An 18,490-nucleotide genomic window follows, 5' to 3' on the forward strand; every position below is an offset into this window, starting at 1 on the left:
GAAAAAAAGATCCATGAACGAATAGACTTCTAATAAAATCAGTCCTTCTTTTGACGTCTCTCTCTACTTTTGTGTGTATTCAAACCAGTGTCAATGTGTTTGTGGGTCACACTTAGCAATAATACATAGCAAACAAAATGCACGTGGCTCACAGAGTAAAATTGTAAGTTTTGCTGGATCACTCATAAGTTGCTGATGAGAATTTGAAATGGTACAGACACTCTGGAAAACAGCAGTTTCTTTTTTTTTGAGACAGGGTCTCACTCTGTTGCCCAGGCTGGAGTACAGTGGCGTGATTATAACTCACTGCAGCCTCAGCCTCCTCAGGTTCAGGTGATCCTCCCACCTCAGTCTCCTGAGTAGCTGGGACTACAGGCATATACCACCACGCCTGGCTAATTTTTGTATTTTTGTAGAGACAGGGTTTCGCCATGTTTCGCAAGCTGGTCCCGAACTCCTGGACTCAAACGATCCACTCGTGTGGGCCTCCCAAAGTGCTGGGATTACAGGCGTGAGCTACTATGCCTGACCTAAGCAGTTTTTTTGTTTGTTTGTTTGTTTTTTAAATTTATTTGTAGACGAATCTCTCGGGCTGGAGTGCAGTGGCCCAATTTTGTCTCACTGCATCCTCCGCCTCCCAGGTTCAAGTGATTCTCCTGCCTCAGCCTCCTGAGTAGCTGGGATGACAGGTGCCTGCCATCATGCCAGGCTGATTTTTTATTTTTAGAGATGGAGTTTCACCATGTTGGTCAGGCTGGTTTTGAACTCCTGACCTCAGGTGATCAGCCCGCCTCGGCCTCCCAAAGTGCTGGGATTACAGGCGTGAACTATCATGCTTGGCTGGTGGTTTCTTATGAGGTGAAACATGCAATTACCATATGACCTAGCAGTTGCACTCTGCATTTTTCCTAGAGAAATGAAAACTTACCTTCCTCCAAAAACCTGTGCACAAATGTTCATAGCACCTTAATATCAAAAAATTGGATGTTCTTCAGCAGGTGAATGAACTGGTTCATTCATACCATGGAATACCACTCAGCAATAAAAAGGAACAAACTGTTGATACATGCAACCACTTGGGTGACTATCAAGGGAATTTTGCTGTCAGACAAAAGCCAATCCCTAAAGGCTACATACAGTGTGATTCCATTTGGATACTATTCTTGAAATAGGGAAATTAGAGAAATGAAAAGATGAGTGTTTGCCAGATGTTAGAGACAAGGAGGTGAGAGGGATAAGTGGGTGTAGTTATAAAAGTGCAACATGAGGGATCCTTGTGATGTTGAAATTCTATCTTGGCAGTGGATGCAGAAATCTCAATGTGATAAAATTACAAAGAACTAAAAACAGGAATGAGTACAGGTAAAACTGGGGAAATCATTTGAATAAGTTAGAGTGTTGTATCACTGTCAGTATCTTAGAGTGATATTGTACAATAGCTTTGCAAGATGTTACCATGGGAGAAACTAAAGTGTACAAGGGATCTCCAGGTATTATTATTTTTTTAGAGATAGGGTTTCACCATGTTGCCCAGGCTGGTCTTGAACTCCTGGGCTCAAATGATCCACCCGCCCCAGCCTCCCAAAGTACTGGGATTACAGGCATGAGCGACCACGCCTGGCCCTTTCAGTATTTTATCTTACAACTTCATGTGAATCTAGCATTATCTCATAGAATTTAATTAAAAGAAATTGTAAATCTCGCAGAAGATGAGAATTTCCTCAAGTTTGTGATGTTGACAAAGATGAACTAGTTGACATTGACAGTAAGACTGATGATGATGACATGGCGTACTTCAAAAAAATGATTTGAGTATCAATGGATTAAGAAAAGCTCTTTTGATAAATTGATGAAACCCTCAGTCAGTTTTGTAAGAATGACCATCTTTATGATCAACGGATTAAGAAAAGCTCTTTTGACAAATTGATGAAACCCTCAGTCAGTTTTGTAAGAATGACCATCTTTATGATCTTGCTATGAAAGCCAATTTAAAAAAAATTTTTTTTGTTTTTCCTAACAATTAGCTTGTGGTTATAATTATAACTTAAATTTAGTTAAATATAAGATAAATGATTTTTTATTAAGTTTAGTTTCATTTTTCAAGATACGATCTCAAAGCTACTCTTTAAGCTACTATGAATGAATAATGCTGACTTCATAACATCTTTGTAGATATATCCACAATTTTCCCTCAGGATAAGTGCCTACAAGTGTAATTACTGAATTGAAAATCATGCAGTTTGCTAAGACTTTGCTATCTATTCCTGAATGCTCCTCCAAAATGGTTTTGCCAGTTACATCCCCATGACCAGTGAATGAGAGTGTTGCTTGTTTTCCTGTGCCCTTGTTACTGCTTAATAATTTTTGAAAAAAATCTAATTTGACAGCAAAAATGCATTTTATGTTAATTTGCTTTTCTGGAATTTTTAATGAGGTTGAGTATAGTTTTTAATATTTTTATTGGCCCCTTTTCTTTGGAACTAGTATCATAAGTTTGTTTTCTTAAGAATTTACGTGGTCTGGGCTGGGTGTGGTGGCTCACGCCTGCAATCCCGGCACTTAGGGAGGCTGAGGCGGATGGATTGCCGAAGGTCAGGAGTTTGAGACCAGCCTGACCAACATGGCGAAACCCCGTCTCTACTAAAAATACAAAAACTAGCTGGGCGTGGTGGCGGGTGCCTGTAATCCCAGCTACTCAGGAGGCTGAGTCAAGAGAATCGCTTGAACCTGGGAGGTGGAGGTTGCATTGAGCCGACATCATGCCATTGCACTCCAGCCTAGGCAACAAGAGTGAAGAGTATCCCCCCAAAAAAAAAAAAAAAAAGAATTTGTATGATCTGAATTGCCATTAAAAGAGATATGAGAATTATTGAGTTACGAAGAACTTTTTAATAATTTAGGCAAGTTTTGGAGAATTGTACTTTGTTTAGAAACCAAAAGCATAGTATTTGTAGTTTTTTAAATTTATTTTAGTTGGTAGGAAGTAAACTTTATTAAAGGTCTCTGGTACCAGTTATTGCTAAAAGTGATCGACTAATCTGTCAATCTGAAATTATTTGTTGCTGAACTGCTAATTCTTTTGCCTCTATCTTTTAGGCAGATCTTGTCTGGACTACCAGACTCAAGAGACCAAATCAAGCCTTTCTAAGACCCTTGAACAAGTCTTGCATGACACTGTTGTCCTCCCTTACTTCATTCAATTCATGGAACTTCGGCGAATGGAGCATTTGGTGAAATTTTGGTTAGAAGCTGAAAGTTTTCACTCAACAACTTGGTCACGAATAAGAGCACACAGTCTAAACACAGTGAAGCAGAGCTCACTGGCTGAGCCTGTCTCTCCATCTAAAAAGCACGAAACTACAGCAGTTTTTTTAACTGATTCTCTTGACAAGAGATTGGAGGATTCCAGCTCAGCACAGTTGTTTATGACTCATTCAGAAGGAATTGACCTGAATAATAGAACTAACAGCACTCAGAATCACTTGCTGCTTTCCCAGGAATATGACAGTGCCCATTCTCTCCATCTTGAAAGGGCCAGAGCAGGAACTCATCAAGTTTCCATGGAAACCCAAGAATCTTCCTCTACACTTACAGTAGCCAGTAAAAATAGTCCTGCTTCTCCGCTAAAAGAATTGTCAGGAAAACTAATGAAAAGTGAGTATGTGATTTTCTTGTGTGTACGTGTGTGTCTCACTTTCTTTTTTTAATTTACAAAGCAGAACTTCAGATGAGGAATAAAATGATTGGAATCTTTTTTTTCCTCCTCTAACTACTTGTAAATTTGGGAGAATTTGGAGAGTGTAGTAGAGTCAGATCGGTGTATGGAAAAGGAGCAGGAGGGGTATCTGGAGTGTCTGGACCTTCTAAGAAGTGTGTTATCAGAATTAGTAAATGAAGAAGGGTCAAATGTCCTACTTTTCTCCTCCACTGATTTTGAAATCAAACCATTATCCACATAGCCTTATTTCCTCCCTCAGTCTTAATTTTATTAATATTTTACTGCACTTTGCAGATAAAATTTTTAAAAATTATTTTTAAAATGGCCAATAAGTGACATTTATTAAGTTCTGTGCTTAGGGCTGGGCATGGTGGCTCAAGCCTGTAATCCCAGCACTTTGGGAGGCTGAGGCAGGCAGATCACAAGGTCAGGAGATCGAGACCATCCTGGCTAACACGGTGAAACCCCATCTCTACTAAAAATACAAAAAAATTAGCCGGGCGTGGTGGCGCGCGCCTGTAGTCCCAGCTGCTTGGGAGGTTGAGGCAGGAGAATGGCATGAACCCGGGAGGCGGAGCTTGCAGTGAGCCGAGATCGTGCCACTGCACTCCAGCCTGGGCAACAGCAAGACTGCGTCTCAAAAGAAAAAAAAACGTTCTGTGCTTAGTGTGTATTTGGATTTTATTTATTAGTCACAAGACCTCTATGCAGGTAATAGGCATGATTATCTTATTTACACATGAGAAAACCAGGGCTTAGAAAGGTTAGGTAACTTCCCCTAGGTTGTACAGTAAATGTGGACCTAGAAGCATTTTGACAAGAGCACCTGTTTTTTTTCTTCTCTATTAGTTTAGAAATTCTATACTCTTAATTATTACCTGGGATTTTGATTAGACAGCCTTCATGTTCTTCTTTTTCATCTTAAGTGTTCTTTGTGTCTCAAAGGGCTAAGTGATTTCAGATTTTTAGATCGCTCATTCTCAGTGAACTAAAATGAGGTCTAATCTGCTACTGAATCAAGTTTTCAGTGTGTTATTTCCTCCCTCCTTCCTTCCCTCAACCAGGCTCCTGAGGAGCTGGGATTACAGGCGCTCACCACCACACCTCGCTAATTTTTATATTTTAGTAGAGATGGGGTTTCACCATGTTGGTCAGGCTGGTCTTGAACTCCTGACCTCAAGTGATCCACCTGCCTCGGCCTCCCAAAGTGCTGGGATTACAGGTATGAGTCACCACACCTGGCCGCATGTTATTTTCATCACAAAGTTATTGTAAACTGGGTGAAGTGGCACACACTTGTACTCCCAGCTACTCAGGAAGCTTAAGGTGAGAAGATTGCTTGAGCCCAGAGTTTTGAGACTAGCCTGGGCAACAAGCAAGACCCCAGCTCAAACAAAGAAAAAAAGTTAGGCCAGGCTCGGTGGCTCAAGCCTGTAATCCCAGCACTTTGGGAGGCCGAGACGGGCAGATCACGAGTTCAGGAGATCGAGACCATCCTGGCTAACACGGTGAAACCCCGTCTCTACTAAAAAAAATACAAAAAACTAGCTGGGCGAGGTGGCGGGCGCCTGTAGTCCCAGGTACTCGGGAGGCTGAGGCAGGAGAATGGCGTAAACCCGGGAGGCGGAGCTTGCAGTGAGCTGAGATCTGGCCACTGCACTCCAGCCTGGGTGACAGAGTGAGACTCCATCTCAAAAAAAAAAAAAAAAAGTTACTGAATTTTTTATTTCTATGGATCATTTTTTGTAGTTTCTTATTCCTTTCACACTTCATCCCACTTTTGATCCCATCTTTTATTTCTTTAGTTTTATTAAATGTATATTTATTGTCTGATAATTCTACTGTCTACAGTTTTTGTGGACCTGATTCAGCATTTCTTTGTTTCCTCAGATTCAGACTCTTGGTGGCTTGTGATTTTAGTGATTTTTGGCTGTGAACATGTTTCTTGGAGTTTTATCTGTGGGAATTCTCTATGTACTCTGTATAAATTAGGTTATTTCAGGTGTTTGCACTCTCTTTTGCCATGCAGCTGGGGCCTGTGTCACTACCCTTCTGGTACCACTTAAAACTGAATTTTTGTCTTGGGTGCTCGTACTAATCCTATATGAGTGCAGGTTTGTACTTATTGCAGAAATATGATAGTTTTTGATTATGGGGTATTGTCCCAGGTGGTGCTGGAGTGTTAATTAATATGCTGTCTGTTAAACTTAATGTGTTGTCCCTGTAAAACCTTCCAAAATTCTGAATTCCAGAATACTACTGGCCCCAAATGTTTCAGATAAGGGAACTGCCTGTATTTGTTTCTGGCTCCCAGTGTTTTCCTTACTTTAACACAAACTCATCTTTTTAAAAAACATTTTGAGGGAATTCAGTATTGGAAAACGTTTCTAACCTGTTTCTGGAAATGGAAGTCCAAAGTCTGTTTCTGTAATTGTTATTTTTTTGAGATGGAGTCTCACTTTGTTACCCAGGCTGGAGTGCAGTGGTGTACTCTCGGCTCAGTGCAACTTCCACCTCCTGGGTTCAAGCGATTCTCTTGCCTCAGCCCCCTGAGTAGCTGGGAGTACAGGTGTCCACCTCCATGCCTGGCTGATTTTTGTATTTTTAGAAGAGATGGGGTCTCACCATGTTGGCCAGGCCAGTCTTGAACCCCTGACCTCATGATCTGCCCACCTTGACCTCCCAAAGTGCTGGGATTATGTTTCTGTAATTGTAATACATTTATTGTTTTTGGAAACTGTCTCTGCTTTGGTGGTAATTTTCAATAAAAATAGAAATAGCAGTGGAGTTATTAAAAGACCATTAGTTACATTTGGCCCTTTTTCATTATCTTCAAATGTTATATATGGTAAGTTTGACCTATTTAAAACATATACTTCTATCCGTTTTAACACATAGATTCCTGTAACTGTCACCACTATAAGGGTAAAGAACAGTTAGTTCCTTCACCTTTCAAGTCATACCCCACCTCTGTCCCAACACTTGGCAACCACTGATCTGTTCTCCATCTCAATAGCTTGCCTTTTCTCTCTTTTTTTCTTTTTATTTATTTATTTATTTATTTTTGAGACAGCATCTTGCTCTGTCGCCCAGGCTGGAGTGCAGTGAGGCAATCTTGGCACACTGCAACCTCCGCCTCCTGGGTTCAAGCAATTCTCCTGCCTTAGCCTCCCTCGTAGCTGGGATTATAGGCATGCACCATCATGCCCGGCTAATTTTTTTGTACTTTTAGTAGAAGCGGGGTTTCACCTGTTGGCCAAGCTGATCTCGAACTCTTGACCTCAAGTGATCCACCAGCCTCGGCCTCCCAAAGTGCTGCGATTACAGGCGTGAGCCACTGCACCCGGTCAGGACTTTTTTTTTTTTTTAATTTACATTCAACTTGTCATTTTTTTCCTTATATGGATTGTGCCTTTGGAGTCATGCCTAATCAAGGGTCATGAAGATTTTCTCATATGTTTCCTTATAAAAAAGTATCGTGGTTGGCCAGGCGCGGTGGTTCATGCCTGTAATCCCAGCACTTTGAGAGGCCCAGGCGGGCAGATGACGAGGTCAGGAGACCAAGACCATCCTGGCTAATACAGTGAAACCCCGTCTCTACTAAAAATACAAAAATAAATAAATAAATTAGCTGGGCTAGGTGGCGGCCGCCTGTAGTCCCAGCTACTTGGGAGGCTGAGGCAGGAGAATGGCGTGAACCCGGGAGGCGGAGCTTGCAGTGAGCTGAGATCGTGCCACTGCACTCCAGCCTGGGTGACAAAGCTAGACTCCATTTCGAAAAAAAAAAAGTATTGTGGTTTCACACTTTACATTTAGATATATATCTTCTTTGAGTTAATGTTGTGTAAGTGTGAGGGCTAGGCCAAGTTTTTTGTTTGTTTTTACATATGGATGTCTAGTTGTTCTAATACCATTTGTTGAAAAGACAACCTTTACTCCTTTGAATTGCCTTTGTACTTTAGCCATATTTGTCTAGGCCTGTTTTTGGACTCCTTTTTCTGTTTCAAGATGTGTGTGTCTATTCCTTCGTTAATACCACATGGTCTTAATTACTGTATAGTAAGTCTTAAAACTGGGTAATGGTGGCCTTATAAAATGAATTGGTAAGTTTTTATTTTTACTCTGTTTCCATTTTCTAGAAGAGATTGTGTAGAATTGGTGTCATTTCTTCTTTAGATATTTGGTTGAATTGGGAAGTGATGCCATCTGGGCCTAAGGTTTTGTTTTTTGTGTGTGAGACAGAGTCTCACTCTGTCACCCAGGCTGGAGTGCAGTGGTGAGATCTTGGCTTACTGCAACCTCTGCCTCCTAGGTTCAAGTTATCCTCCCGCCTGAGCCTCCCAAGTACCTGGGATTACAAGCATGTGCCACTATGCCCGACTAATTTTTGTATTTTTAGTGCAGACAGGGTTTCACCATGTTGACCAAGCTGGTCTTGAACTTGTGACTTCAAGTGATTCGCCTACCTTGGCCTCCCAAAGTGTTAGAATTATAGATATGAGCCACGGTACCTGGCACAGGCCTAAGGTTTTCTTTCTCAGAGTCATTTAAACTATGAATTCCGATTATTTAATAGATAACAGGAATATTTAAGTTATCTACTTCTTCTTGAGTGAATTTTTACTGTACTTTATGGCCTTTGAGCAATAAATTGTATTGAATTGTCGAATTTATGGGCATGTAATTATTTATAGCATTTTGGGTTTATAGTGGTATCCCTCTTTTATTCCTGGTGTTGGCAATTGTGTCTTGTTTTTCGTTGTCAGATTGTATAGGGATTTATTAGTCTTTTCAAAGAACTAGCTTTTGTTTTCATTTTTCTGTTGTTTTTGTTTTCAATTTCATTGATTTTCTGCTCTTTATTATTTCTTTTCTCCTGCTTGCTTTGGGTTTATTTAACTCTTTTTTTTTTTTCTCCCAAGTTACTTAAAGTAGAAACTTAGATTTCTGGTTTGAGACCTTTCTTTTCTAAGATAAGCATTTAATGCTGTAAATTTCCTTCTAACCACTGCTTTAACTATACCCCCATAAATTCTGGTATTTTGAACTGAACACAAATGAAATGTTCTAATTTCCCTTGAGTCTTCTTCTTTTACCCATGAATTATTTAGAAATATGTTATTTAGTTTGCAAGCAATTGGAGACTTTTTTCCTGTTATTTTTCTACCATTTATTTCTCATTTCACTATATTACGGTCAGAGAATATATTTGAATGATTTCATTTATTAATTTTTAAAAATAACATTAAAAAAATTTTTAATGTGAATGTACCACATACAGTGTGAAGAATGTGCATTCTGTTTTTGGACAGTTTTCTATAAATGTCAAGTTGATTTAGTTGGTTAATGATGGTATTCAGTTTGTCTTTATACTTGCTGATATTTTGTATGCAATTATATTACTTTATTACTCAGAAGAGTGTTGAACTTTCCAACTACAATTGTTTTTCCAATTTTACTTTCAGCTCTATCTGGTTTTGCTACACGTATTTTGAGGCTCTGTTGTTAGGTGTGTACACATTTAGGATCGTATCTTCTGGGTGAATTGCGTGTTTTATCATTATGTAATTCCCTCTTTATGGTAATTTTCCTTGTTCTGAGATCAGAAATATCTGTTGTCCAATTTATATAGACACTGCAGCTTTCATTTGATTAGTGCTTGCATGGCATATCTTTTTCCATTTTTTTCCTTTTGACCTACCTTTATAATTCTATTTAAAGGGGGCTTCTTATAGGCAGCATATAGTTGGGTTGTGTTGTTTATTTATTTTTTGAGATGGAGTTTTGTTCTTGTTGCCCAAGCTGGAGTGCAGTGGTGCAATCCTGGCTCACCGCAACCTCCACCTCCTGGGTTGAAGCGATTTTCCTGCCTCAGCCTCCTGAGTAGTTGGGATTACAGGCACGTGCACCACCCCTGGCTAATTTTTTGTATTTTTAGTAGAAATGGGTTTTCACCATGTTAGCCAGGCTGGTCTTGAACTCCTGACCTCAGGTGATCCACCTGCTTTGACCTCCCAAAGTGCTGGGATTACAGGCGTGAGACACTGCACCCGGCCGAGTCATGTTATTTTTAATCTTTTCTCACAATATGGGGGTTTTGTGAGTAAATTTAATTATTTTAATATACATTTTAGTATAATTATTTACATTAAATGTAACTGTTGCACTGGGAGTATTTATAATGTGTGAATATAATTATTGGTATTAATATAATTTAATTATATTATCCATAATAATATTAATGTCTTTGGATTTAGATTACCAGTTTAGTATATGTTTTATGTTTATTTTCTCTGTTTCCCCCTCCTTGATTTCCCCTTTTTTGCTTTCTTTTGGATTATTTGAAGTTTTCCTTAAATTTATTTATTTTACTTATTTATCTTTCTGAGTGATTCTCCTGCCACAGCTCCCAAGTAACTGGGACTACAGGCATGTGCCACTACACCCAGCTAATTTTTTTGTATTTTTAGTAGAGACAGGGTTTCACCATACTGGCCAGGCTGGTCTTGAACTCTTGATCTCAGGTGATCCACCTGCCTCGGCCTCCCAAAGTGCTGGGATTACAGGCATGAGCCACCATGCCCTGCCTTTTTCCAGAATTTATATGTTGAGTTATTGATTGTATCTTTATGTAGGCTTTTTAGTGGCTTCTCTAGGAATTACAATATACATATTTTTCACGGTGTACTCACATTTACTATTTTATAACTTCAAGTGGAATGTAGAAAACTTCACCACCATAAAAATAGAGCTAGGGATGAGGTTAAAAAAGAGAGAGAAAAGAAATATAATAAAAATATTTAATAATACCTTTTTTTTTTTTTTGAGACGGAGTCTCTCGTTCTGCTACCAGGCTGGAGTGCAGTGGCGTGATCTTGGCTCACTACAACCTCCACCCCCTGAGTTCAAGCAGTTCTGCCTCAGCCTCCTGACTTGCTGGGATTATAGGTGACACCACCATGCCCAGCTAATTTTTGTATTTTTAGTAGAGATGGAGTTTCACTATGTTGGCCAGTCTGGTCTCGATCTCTTGACCTTGTGGTCCGCCCTCCTCAGCCTCCCAAAGTGCTGGGATTATAGGCGTGATCCACCGCGCCCAGCTAAGTCTTTAAATTTTTTTTTTTTTTTGACATTGCACTTTTTCTCTTTTCCTTCTAGGATTTTAGTAACCCAAATGTTAGTTTTGTTATTGTTTGGCAGGTTCCTTTGGCCTTATTTACTTCTTTAAATTCTTTTTTCTTGTTGTTCAACTTTGAAAATTTCTATTCATCTGTCTTCATAGTCACTAGTTCTTTCCCCTGTCATTTCCATTCTGTTATTGAGTCTTTGTAGTGAATTTTAAATTTTGTTTATTATGTTTTTTAGTTCTAAAATTTCTTTTTTTGTGTATGTCTTTTACTTTCCTCCTGAAACTCTTATCATTTGTTTCAAGAGTGACTTTATTTCTTGGAGCATGGTTTTAGTAGCTACTTAAAATTTGTTTTATAATCCCACCATATGTGTGCTCTTGATTGTCTTTTCTCTTATGAGATAATGGGATTTTCTGGTTCTTTGTATGACAATTAATTTTGGATTGTATCTTGGACAGTTTGACTTATGTTACATGATTCTGAATCTCGTTTAAATCCTGTGGAAAATACTGAAGTTTTTGCTTTAACAAGCAGTTGACTTATTTAGGTTCAGGCCACAAATTCCAACCAGCATTCTGTAGGCTCTGTTTCCATCATCACTTCAGTTTTGTATCTTATCTGCTTATATGCCTTTTTGTGTCCAGTCCGGGACCTGGCCAATGGGCAGGTCCTAAAGCCTTTGTATACTGTTAGAAGCAGGGCCATGCACATCCAGCTCACGAGTGGCCCCAGGAGTACACATACAACTATACGTTTTCATGGGCTCCTTCTTTTCTGTAATATCCCTGACACTTTCTGCCTCCTGACAACCTCGCTTTATCCCTTTCCTGTTGTCTGGCTAGAAAGTCAGGGCTTTAGATTCCCTATACTTCAGCACACTTCCTGTAGTTATGTCACCCTCTGTGGCCAAGACTTCTCTTCTTCCTCTTGGGACTGCAGTTTCTCTTGTCAGAAAGTAGGATTCTTGGAGCTGCTGTCATTGCTGCTATGGCTGCTCTGATACTGCCTGGGAGTCAAAGGAGAAAGGAACAAAACACAACAACCCAGGGGATTTCCTCCGCTCTCTTTAATCCGTGAGAACACTCTTTCCTGTTCCTCAGACCAGAAACAGGGCCTCTCTCGGAACTTCTTCTTTGTGCATCTAGTGTGCAGTTACAGCTTTTGAGTCCAGGCCAGGAGGTGCTGGACAAACTTGTCAGGAGTATGGATGTACTGCGAGTTCTGGTTGCTTTTCTCAGTCCACCTGATTCCAAGTCCTTGGATACATTTGTCCATTGTTGTTAGTTGCATTCCATGGGAGAGACAGTAGAGTGTGCTTATTTCGTCTTGACCTACTTACTAGGATTTCAAATCAAATCAAAGGATGATATTCTCTATATTAATTTGCTGTTTTCCCTTTAGCAAGCACATTAGGAAGATAACACTTTAACACCGCCTGTGGTAGTTTCTGTCATAATTATTAATACTTAACTTTTTTTTTCGAAACTGAGTCTCGCTCTGTCGCCCAGGCTGGAGTACAGTGACGGCATCTTGGCTAACTGCAAGCTCTGCCTCCCTGGTTCATGCCATTCTCCTACCTCAGCCTCCCAAGTAGCTGGGACTGCAGGCTCCTGCCACCACGCCCGGCTAATTTTTTTTAGTAGAGATGGGGTTTCACGGTGTTAGCCAGGATGGTCTCGATCTCCTGACCTCGTGATCCACCCGTCTTTGCCTCCCAAAGTGCTGGGATTACAGGTGTGAGCCACCGCGCCCAGCCAATTATTAATACTTTCGTTGTATTAAAACCTCTTGAACTCCAGAAGATAGCTTTATAGTAACATCTCTTATATTTGTATATAAAATTTGTCTGGAGCCTAGAAATTCTTACTCTCTCTTCTCCTGGTAGTTCTAGCTCCCGTTTTTCATAAAGAATGGATAATCTCTTTCTTGAATAAACCTTTTCATATTTGCATATATCACTACTCTTGGGTGACCTAGAATTTCTTGAATATGTCCTTGTTACTCCTTTTACCAATGAACAGATTTGTAATGGCTTACTACTTTTGTAACTGAAAATCAATACAAAGAACTCAAAAGCAGTGTATAAATTTCTTTTGACTAAATTCTTTAGGATACAGTGATGCTTTGTACTTGGTATTTGAATAGATACTAAGCTTAATTTTAGGGTCTTGCTTTATGCAGAGAGGTGGAAGTTAACAAAATAATTTCTTCTGTACTGACTTTGATAAATTTATTAATTTTGCATTTTGCCTAGAACACATACTCTTCATAGCCCCTTACCTGACTGCCTGATGGTCTTTTAGGAATAGGCCTGCCCATCGTGTCTTGAGGTGGAGCCCCACTGCCATTGCTTATCTTCTCTGCTTTAAGCTGTCTTTATCTTCAGACATCTTCCCTCTGCCTAAGGAGAATTCCTGACCTCAAAATTTTTCGTAAAGATATTGCTAACAATTTAAGATAATAGGAAAACATGTGGTAATATATGTAGTAAATTCATTCTTTCAACAAGTCTTTCTGGTAAGTTCATTCTTTTAGCAAATGTTTATTAAGCACTTTTTTTATATGCCAAGACACCAGCGGTACAGTAATAAATGGAATAATCACAAGCTGAGCGTTCAGCAAAATTTTTGTCCATTGCATGAATTTATAGTCTAAAGAATTTCTTACCTTCAATACTTTAATTGTTCTAACAGATTTGTACTTCAAACTGTTACTTCATGTGCCCTGAAACTGTCATACTATGGCTTGACAAATCGGTGATCTAAAATATATCCATTTTGGGCCGGGCACAGTGGCTCATGCCTGTAATCCCCAGCACTTTGGGAGGCCGAGGCAAGCAGATCACTTGAGGTCAAGAGTTCCAGACCAGCCTGGCCAAAATGGCGAAACCTGTTCTCTATTAAAAATACAAAAAAATTAGCCAGTCATTGTGGTGCATGCCTGTAATTCCAGGTACTTCGGAGGCTAAGGCAGGAGAATTGCTTGAACCTGGGAGACGAGGTTGCGGTGAGTTGGGATCGCGCCGCTGTACTTCAGCCTGGGTGACAGAGCGAGATTCCGTCTCAAAAAATAACATAGATCCATTCAAATAGATCATTCTAGTTTATCTGACCTCACAGTTTCCTAAAAGGCACTTTTTTTTTTTTTTAAACAGTTCTTTAAAGGGTATTGTAGGAATTGGGCCGGGCACAGTGGCTCATGCCTGTAATCCCAGCACTTTGGGAGGCCGAGGTGGGCGGATCACGAGGTCAGGAGATCGAGGCCATCTTGGCTAACATGGTGAAACCCCGTCTCTACTAAAAATACAAAAAAATTAGCCTGGTGTGGTGGCGGGCACCTGTAATCCCAGCTACTCGGGAGGCTGAGGCAGGAGAATGGCGTGAACCTAGGAGGCAGAGCTGGCAGTGAGTCGAGATTGTGCCACTGCACTCCAGCCTGGGCAACAGAGTAAGACTCCGTCTCAAAAAAAAAAAAAGTATTGTAGGAAGTAGACCCAAAGCATTTATTTTAGTCTAGTATTTATTGAGTTAATTTTTAAAACGTATTTTATTATTTATTAGAATGTTTTAAAATGTTTTAATGTTCTTTTGTTCTTAAACAAATGAAAACTTTCTATATCCGAAAGAAGGGTGTGACCTAGTTTTGTTTCTGAAATATAGTTAATGTGTTATTTAAGAGTATTAAAGGCCGGGCGCGGTGGCTCAAGCCTGTAATCCCAGCACTTTGGGAGGCCGAGACGGGCGGATCACGAGGTCAGGAGATCAAGACCATCCTGGCTAACACGGTGAAACCCCGTCTCTACTAAAAAATACAAAAAACTAGCCGGGCGAGGTGGCGGGCCCCTGTAGTCCCAGCTACTCAGGAGGCTGAGGCAGGAGAATGGCGTAAACCCGGGAGGCGGAGCTTGCAGTGAGCTGAGATCCGGCCACTGCACTCCAGCTCGGGTGACAGAGTGAGACTCCATCTCAAAAAAAAAATAAATAAATAAATAAAAAGAGTATTAATACTTCTTCCAATGGTTTTAATCCCCAGAAAATAAATATGCATTAATATCTAGGCAAATTCTTGCTGCATTTATCTGGGATTGTCAGGTGTTTTTGATTAATGGGAAAGCAAGCATTTACAACCAACCAGATTCTGATTTTAAAGCTTTTGGGCACACATTTTTTGCTTAGTAATTTGCTCATAATAGCCATACAATAAATATTTGTGGCCGGGCGTGGGGGCTCACTCCTGAAATCCCTTCCCTTTGGGAGGCCGAGGTGGGCAGATCACTTGTGGCTCGGAGTTTGAAGCCAACCTGGCCAATGTGATGGAACCTCATCTCTACAAAAAATACAAAAATTAGCAAGTGTGTGTCGTCCCAGCTACTCAGGAAACAGAGGCAGGAATATTGAGGTATCTGTGGTGTTGTCTGTTTCTGCTGATAATTGTTGATCCTCTTCAAATAGGACACAAACAAGATCAATTTTTGTTTTGTTTTGTTTTGTTTTGTTTTGTTTTGTTTGAGACGGAGTCTGGCTCTGCCACCCAGGCTGGAGTGCAGTGGACGGATCTCAGCTCACTGCAAGCTCCGCCTCCCGGGTTTACGCCATTCTCCTGCCTCAGCCTCCCGAGTAGCTGGGACTACAGGCGCCCGCCTCGTCGCCCGGCTAGTGTTTTGTATTTTTAAGTAGAGACAGGGTTTCACCGTATTAGCCAGGATGGTCTCGATCTCCTGACCTCGTGATCCGCCCATCTCGGCCTCCCAAAGTGCTGGGATTACAGGCTTGAGCCACCGCGCCCGGCCCCAAGATCAATTTTTTTTTACTCGTAAATTGATGTGGATAGTCTGCTGCTGCCGACTTCATGTACCTTATCCCTCTTAAACCGCTGATTCCTTTGAGGCCTTGTCCCCATAAACTTTTGGTAAAGCATCAATAATTTTATCATTCATCCACCCAAATTTCACTGTAAATTTGATGTTTATTCTTCCATTTTAGCAGAATTCATGTTGCTCCAATAGGGGCTGTCTTCAAACTGGTGTTTTCTCCTTCTTAGTGCCTCAAAGTAGATCCTGTTCAGATATAACAGGTTAATATGAGTTTATTTTGGTGTAAAAGTACTTTGAAATTCATGCATAGTTTTTTCATCATATGCATTTTCCATAGCTTTGAACATCCCCATATAACTCTCCTCTTCCACAAACCAAACAATGAAAAAGCACCTCCGTGATGGAAGTTCATTTTGCAATAGGAACTCACAGTGATCTAAGCCCTGCTATTCATGAACATAATTCATTACTGGAGGCCAGGCGCGGTGGCTCATGCCTGTAATCCCAGCACTTTGGGAGACTGAGGCGGGGAATCACGAGGTCAGGAGATCGAGACCATCCTGGCTAATACGGTGAAACCCCATCTCTACTAAAAGGTACAAAAAATTAGCTGGGCCTAGTGGCGGGCGCCTGTAGTCCCAGCTACTCAGGAGGCTGAGGCGGGAGAATGGCGTGAACCCGGGAGGCGGCGCTTATAGTGAGTCGAGATCGCGCCACTGCACTCCAGCCTGGGTGACAGAGCGAGACTCCGTCTCAAAAAAAAAAAAAAATTCATTACTGGAGTCTAAGTGGCTTTTTGATTTTTGAAGTTCTCTTCTCCCCTTGCAGGTATAGAACAAGATGCAGTGAATACTTTTACCAAATATATATCTCCAGATGCTGCTAAACCAATACCAATTACAGAAGCAATGAGAAATGACATCATAGGTAAGCAATGCTTGAAACTGTGGCAAGAAAAAAAAAACAAAACAAAAAATGCACAGAACTGACAATTTTGGTTACTGACTAATTTTTTCTTAACATGGAATTTAGCAGTTCCCTTCCTAATTTGTTTTCTGAGTATTTTTTATGTCAGATTATAGCTCACTTTAAAAGTTTCTCAGCTGCAGTTGGCGCCAGGGTTTTTGCCTGGGCCGGGAGGGCTGCAATGTAGCAGGTGCTCTGGCCTGGCCGCTGCTGAGCAGCCGGGCCGGCGGGCGGCTACGCACACTGGCACAGACCACCAGACGGACTGACTGGCAGCCCCGCACCCGTGCACAAAGTGGGCGGGACAGAAACTTCCGGGGTTGGAAGTCCAGTGAGGCTAAAGGCCAGTGCCAAAGTCTCCAGACATCAGGGCTGCAGCCCAAGCGTCTAAAGACCAGCGGACAACTGGATGGCCAGACAGTTGTCTCAGTGGTGGCCTCTCTGTCTCAGGGCTTCATCCCACTCCTCAGTGGGCCTGACCTCCCGTCTACCTGCATTAGCCAGAGCCATCACATGGCCCATGACTCGCCATTTTTTGCCAGTTGATTGTGCCACGCACAATGTCATTTCTATGTCATTTGGCACAGCTGGAGGTGCAAGGAGGAGGGCAGCCTCATGTCCAGTCTCAGTTTCAAGTAACTTTATTCTTCTGAATAAAGGCAATTTGCTAACTTTAAAAAAAAAAAAAAGTTTTTCTTATATGTTGGACCCAAATTCTTAGACTTTGACCTAAATAACAATGACAGCAAGAACAATAAATAGTACACATTTATTGAACACTCACTGTGTCTCAGACAATATTCCAAGCACTTTCTGTGGATAAACTCTTTAACTTCTAAAGAACTTTGTGGGATAAATACAGTTATTTTATAGATGAAGAAACTGAAGCACAGAGAAGTTAAGTACTTTGTCCAAGGTAACAGCTCAGACATGGCGGAGTCAGGATTTGAAACTAGACCCTCACATACCTTAACTGCTGTGCTGTGGCAGTGTTTTTCATACTGTAGGTTGGGACCGACCTTCTCCTATGCCTTCACCCCCTGCCAATATATATATGTATATGTATGTTAGTGTATATAGATATGTTAGTGTATATATATGTTAGTGTGTGTATATATGTATATACACACTAGAATAAAAAAATCAAAGTATCTCAGAGTAGTAAGGACAAACATCATTTCAGAAAAATATTTTCATTATATATACATATATGTATGTGCTGGTTCAGCAAATATATTTCTGTATAGGTTATAGCAAAATAGTTTGAAAGCTTTTACTGTGTTTTATCAGGAAGACCTTTGGTGAACATATATTCACAGATAAAAGAGGTTTATTTATTCATTCAGTAAACATTACATTCTCGTAAGTCCTAATATTATGTATTTTTATTTTTCAAAAAAGTTAGTATTTGTGATTTATGTAATAAAACTTGTTCTTGCACTTCTAGCAGATTTGTCCCAATGTGGGGGTTCTTTAATCTTACTGTGGGTACTTTACACTCACTCACTACTGGAGACAGCAAGACCCCTGTTAGTCTCAGCTGTGTTTCTTAAATTGGCCCACTGTACCTTCCAGTTAGCTGTTCTGGGGTCCATCTCATGTTGCCTCCGTTTTCCTTTTCTTTCTCCCAGACAGATACCTATAACAGCTATAACATAGGCCTGGTGGCTGTTGGTGGCTTATCCCTGTCTGCTTGTATTTAAGGGGTACTGTTTCACTGAGTTTTGCTGACAGATGTTGTCATGAGATTTGAGGTTTTCTGTGTTGTTGCTCTGTTTTTATGTGAGAATTTGCAGCTACCATTGTCGCTAGACTAGCTTTTCCTAGTAATACAACAGGGATGTTCTGACTGATTAGAGTTTG

General features: G+C 40.6%; 1 protein-coding gene across 2 annotated transcripts in view; it reads left to right on the forward strand.

The window, feature by feature from the left end:
- AKAP10 (A-kinase anchoring protein 10) overlaps positions 1-18,490 on the forward strand; it is a 74,477-nt gene that overhangs the window by 18,849 nt on the left and 37,138 nt on the right. For both annotated transcript variants that reach the window (XM_010386112.2, XM_030923341.1), the window contains exons 4-5: positions 3,097-3,654; positions 16,490-16,588. In XM_010386112.2, the coding sequence (XP_010384414.1) occupies positions 3,097-3,654; positions 16,490-16,588 (657 nt within the window). The remainder of the gene's footprint in view (positions 1-3,096; positions 3,655-16,489; positions 16,589-18,490) is intronic.

The sequence above is a fragment of the Rhinopithecus roxellana genome, chromosome 19 (genome assembly GCF_007565055.1).
Source record: "Rhinopithecus roxellana isolate Shanxi Qingling chromosome 19, ASM756505v1, whole genome shotgun sequence".
In the NCBI taxonomy this organism is placed as follows: Eukaryota; Metazoa; Chordata; class Mammalia; order Primates; family Cercopithecidae; genus Rhinopithecus; species Rhinopithecus roxellana.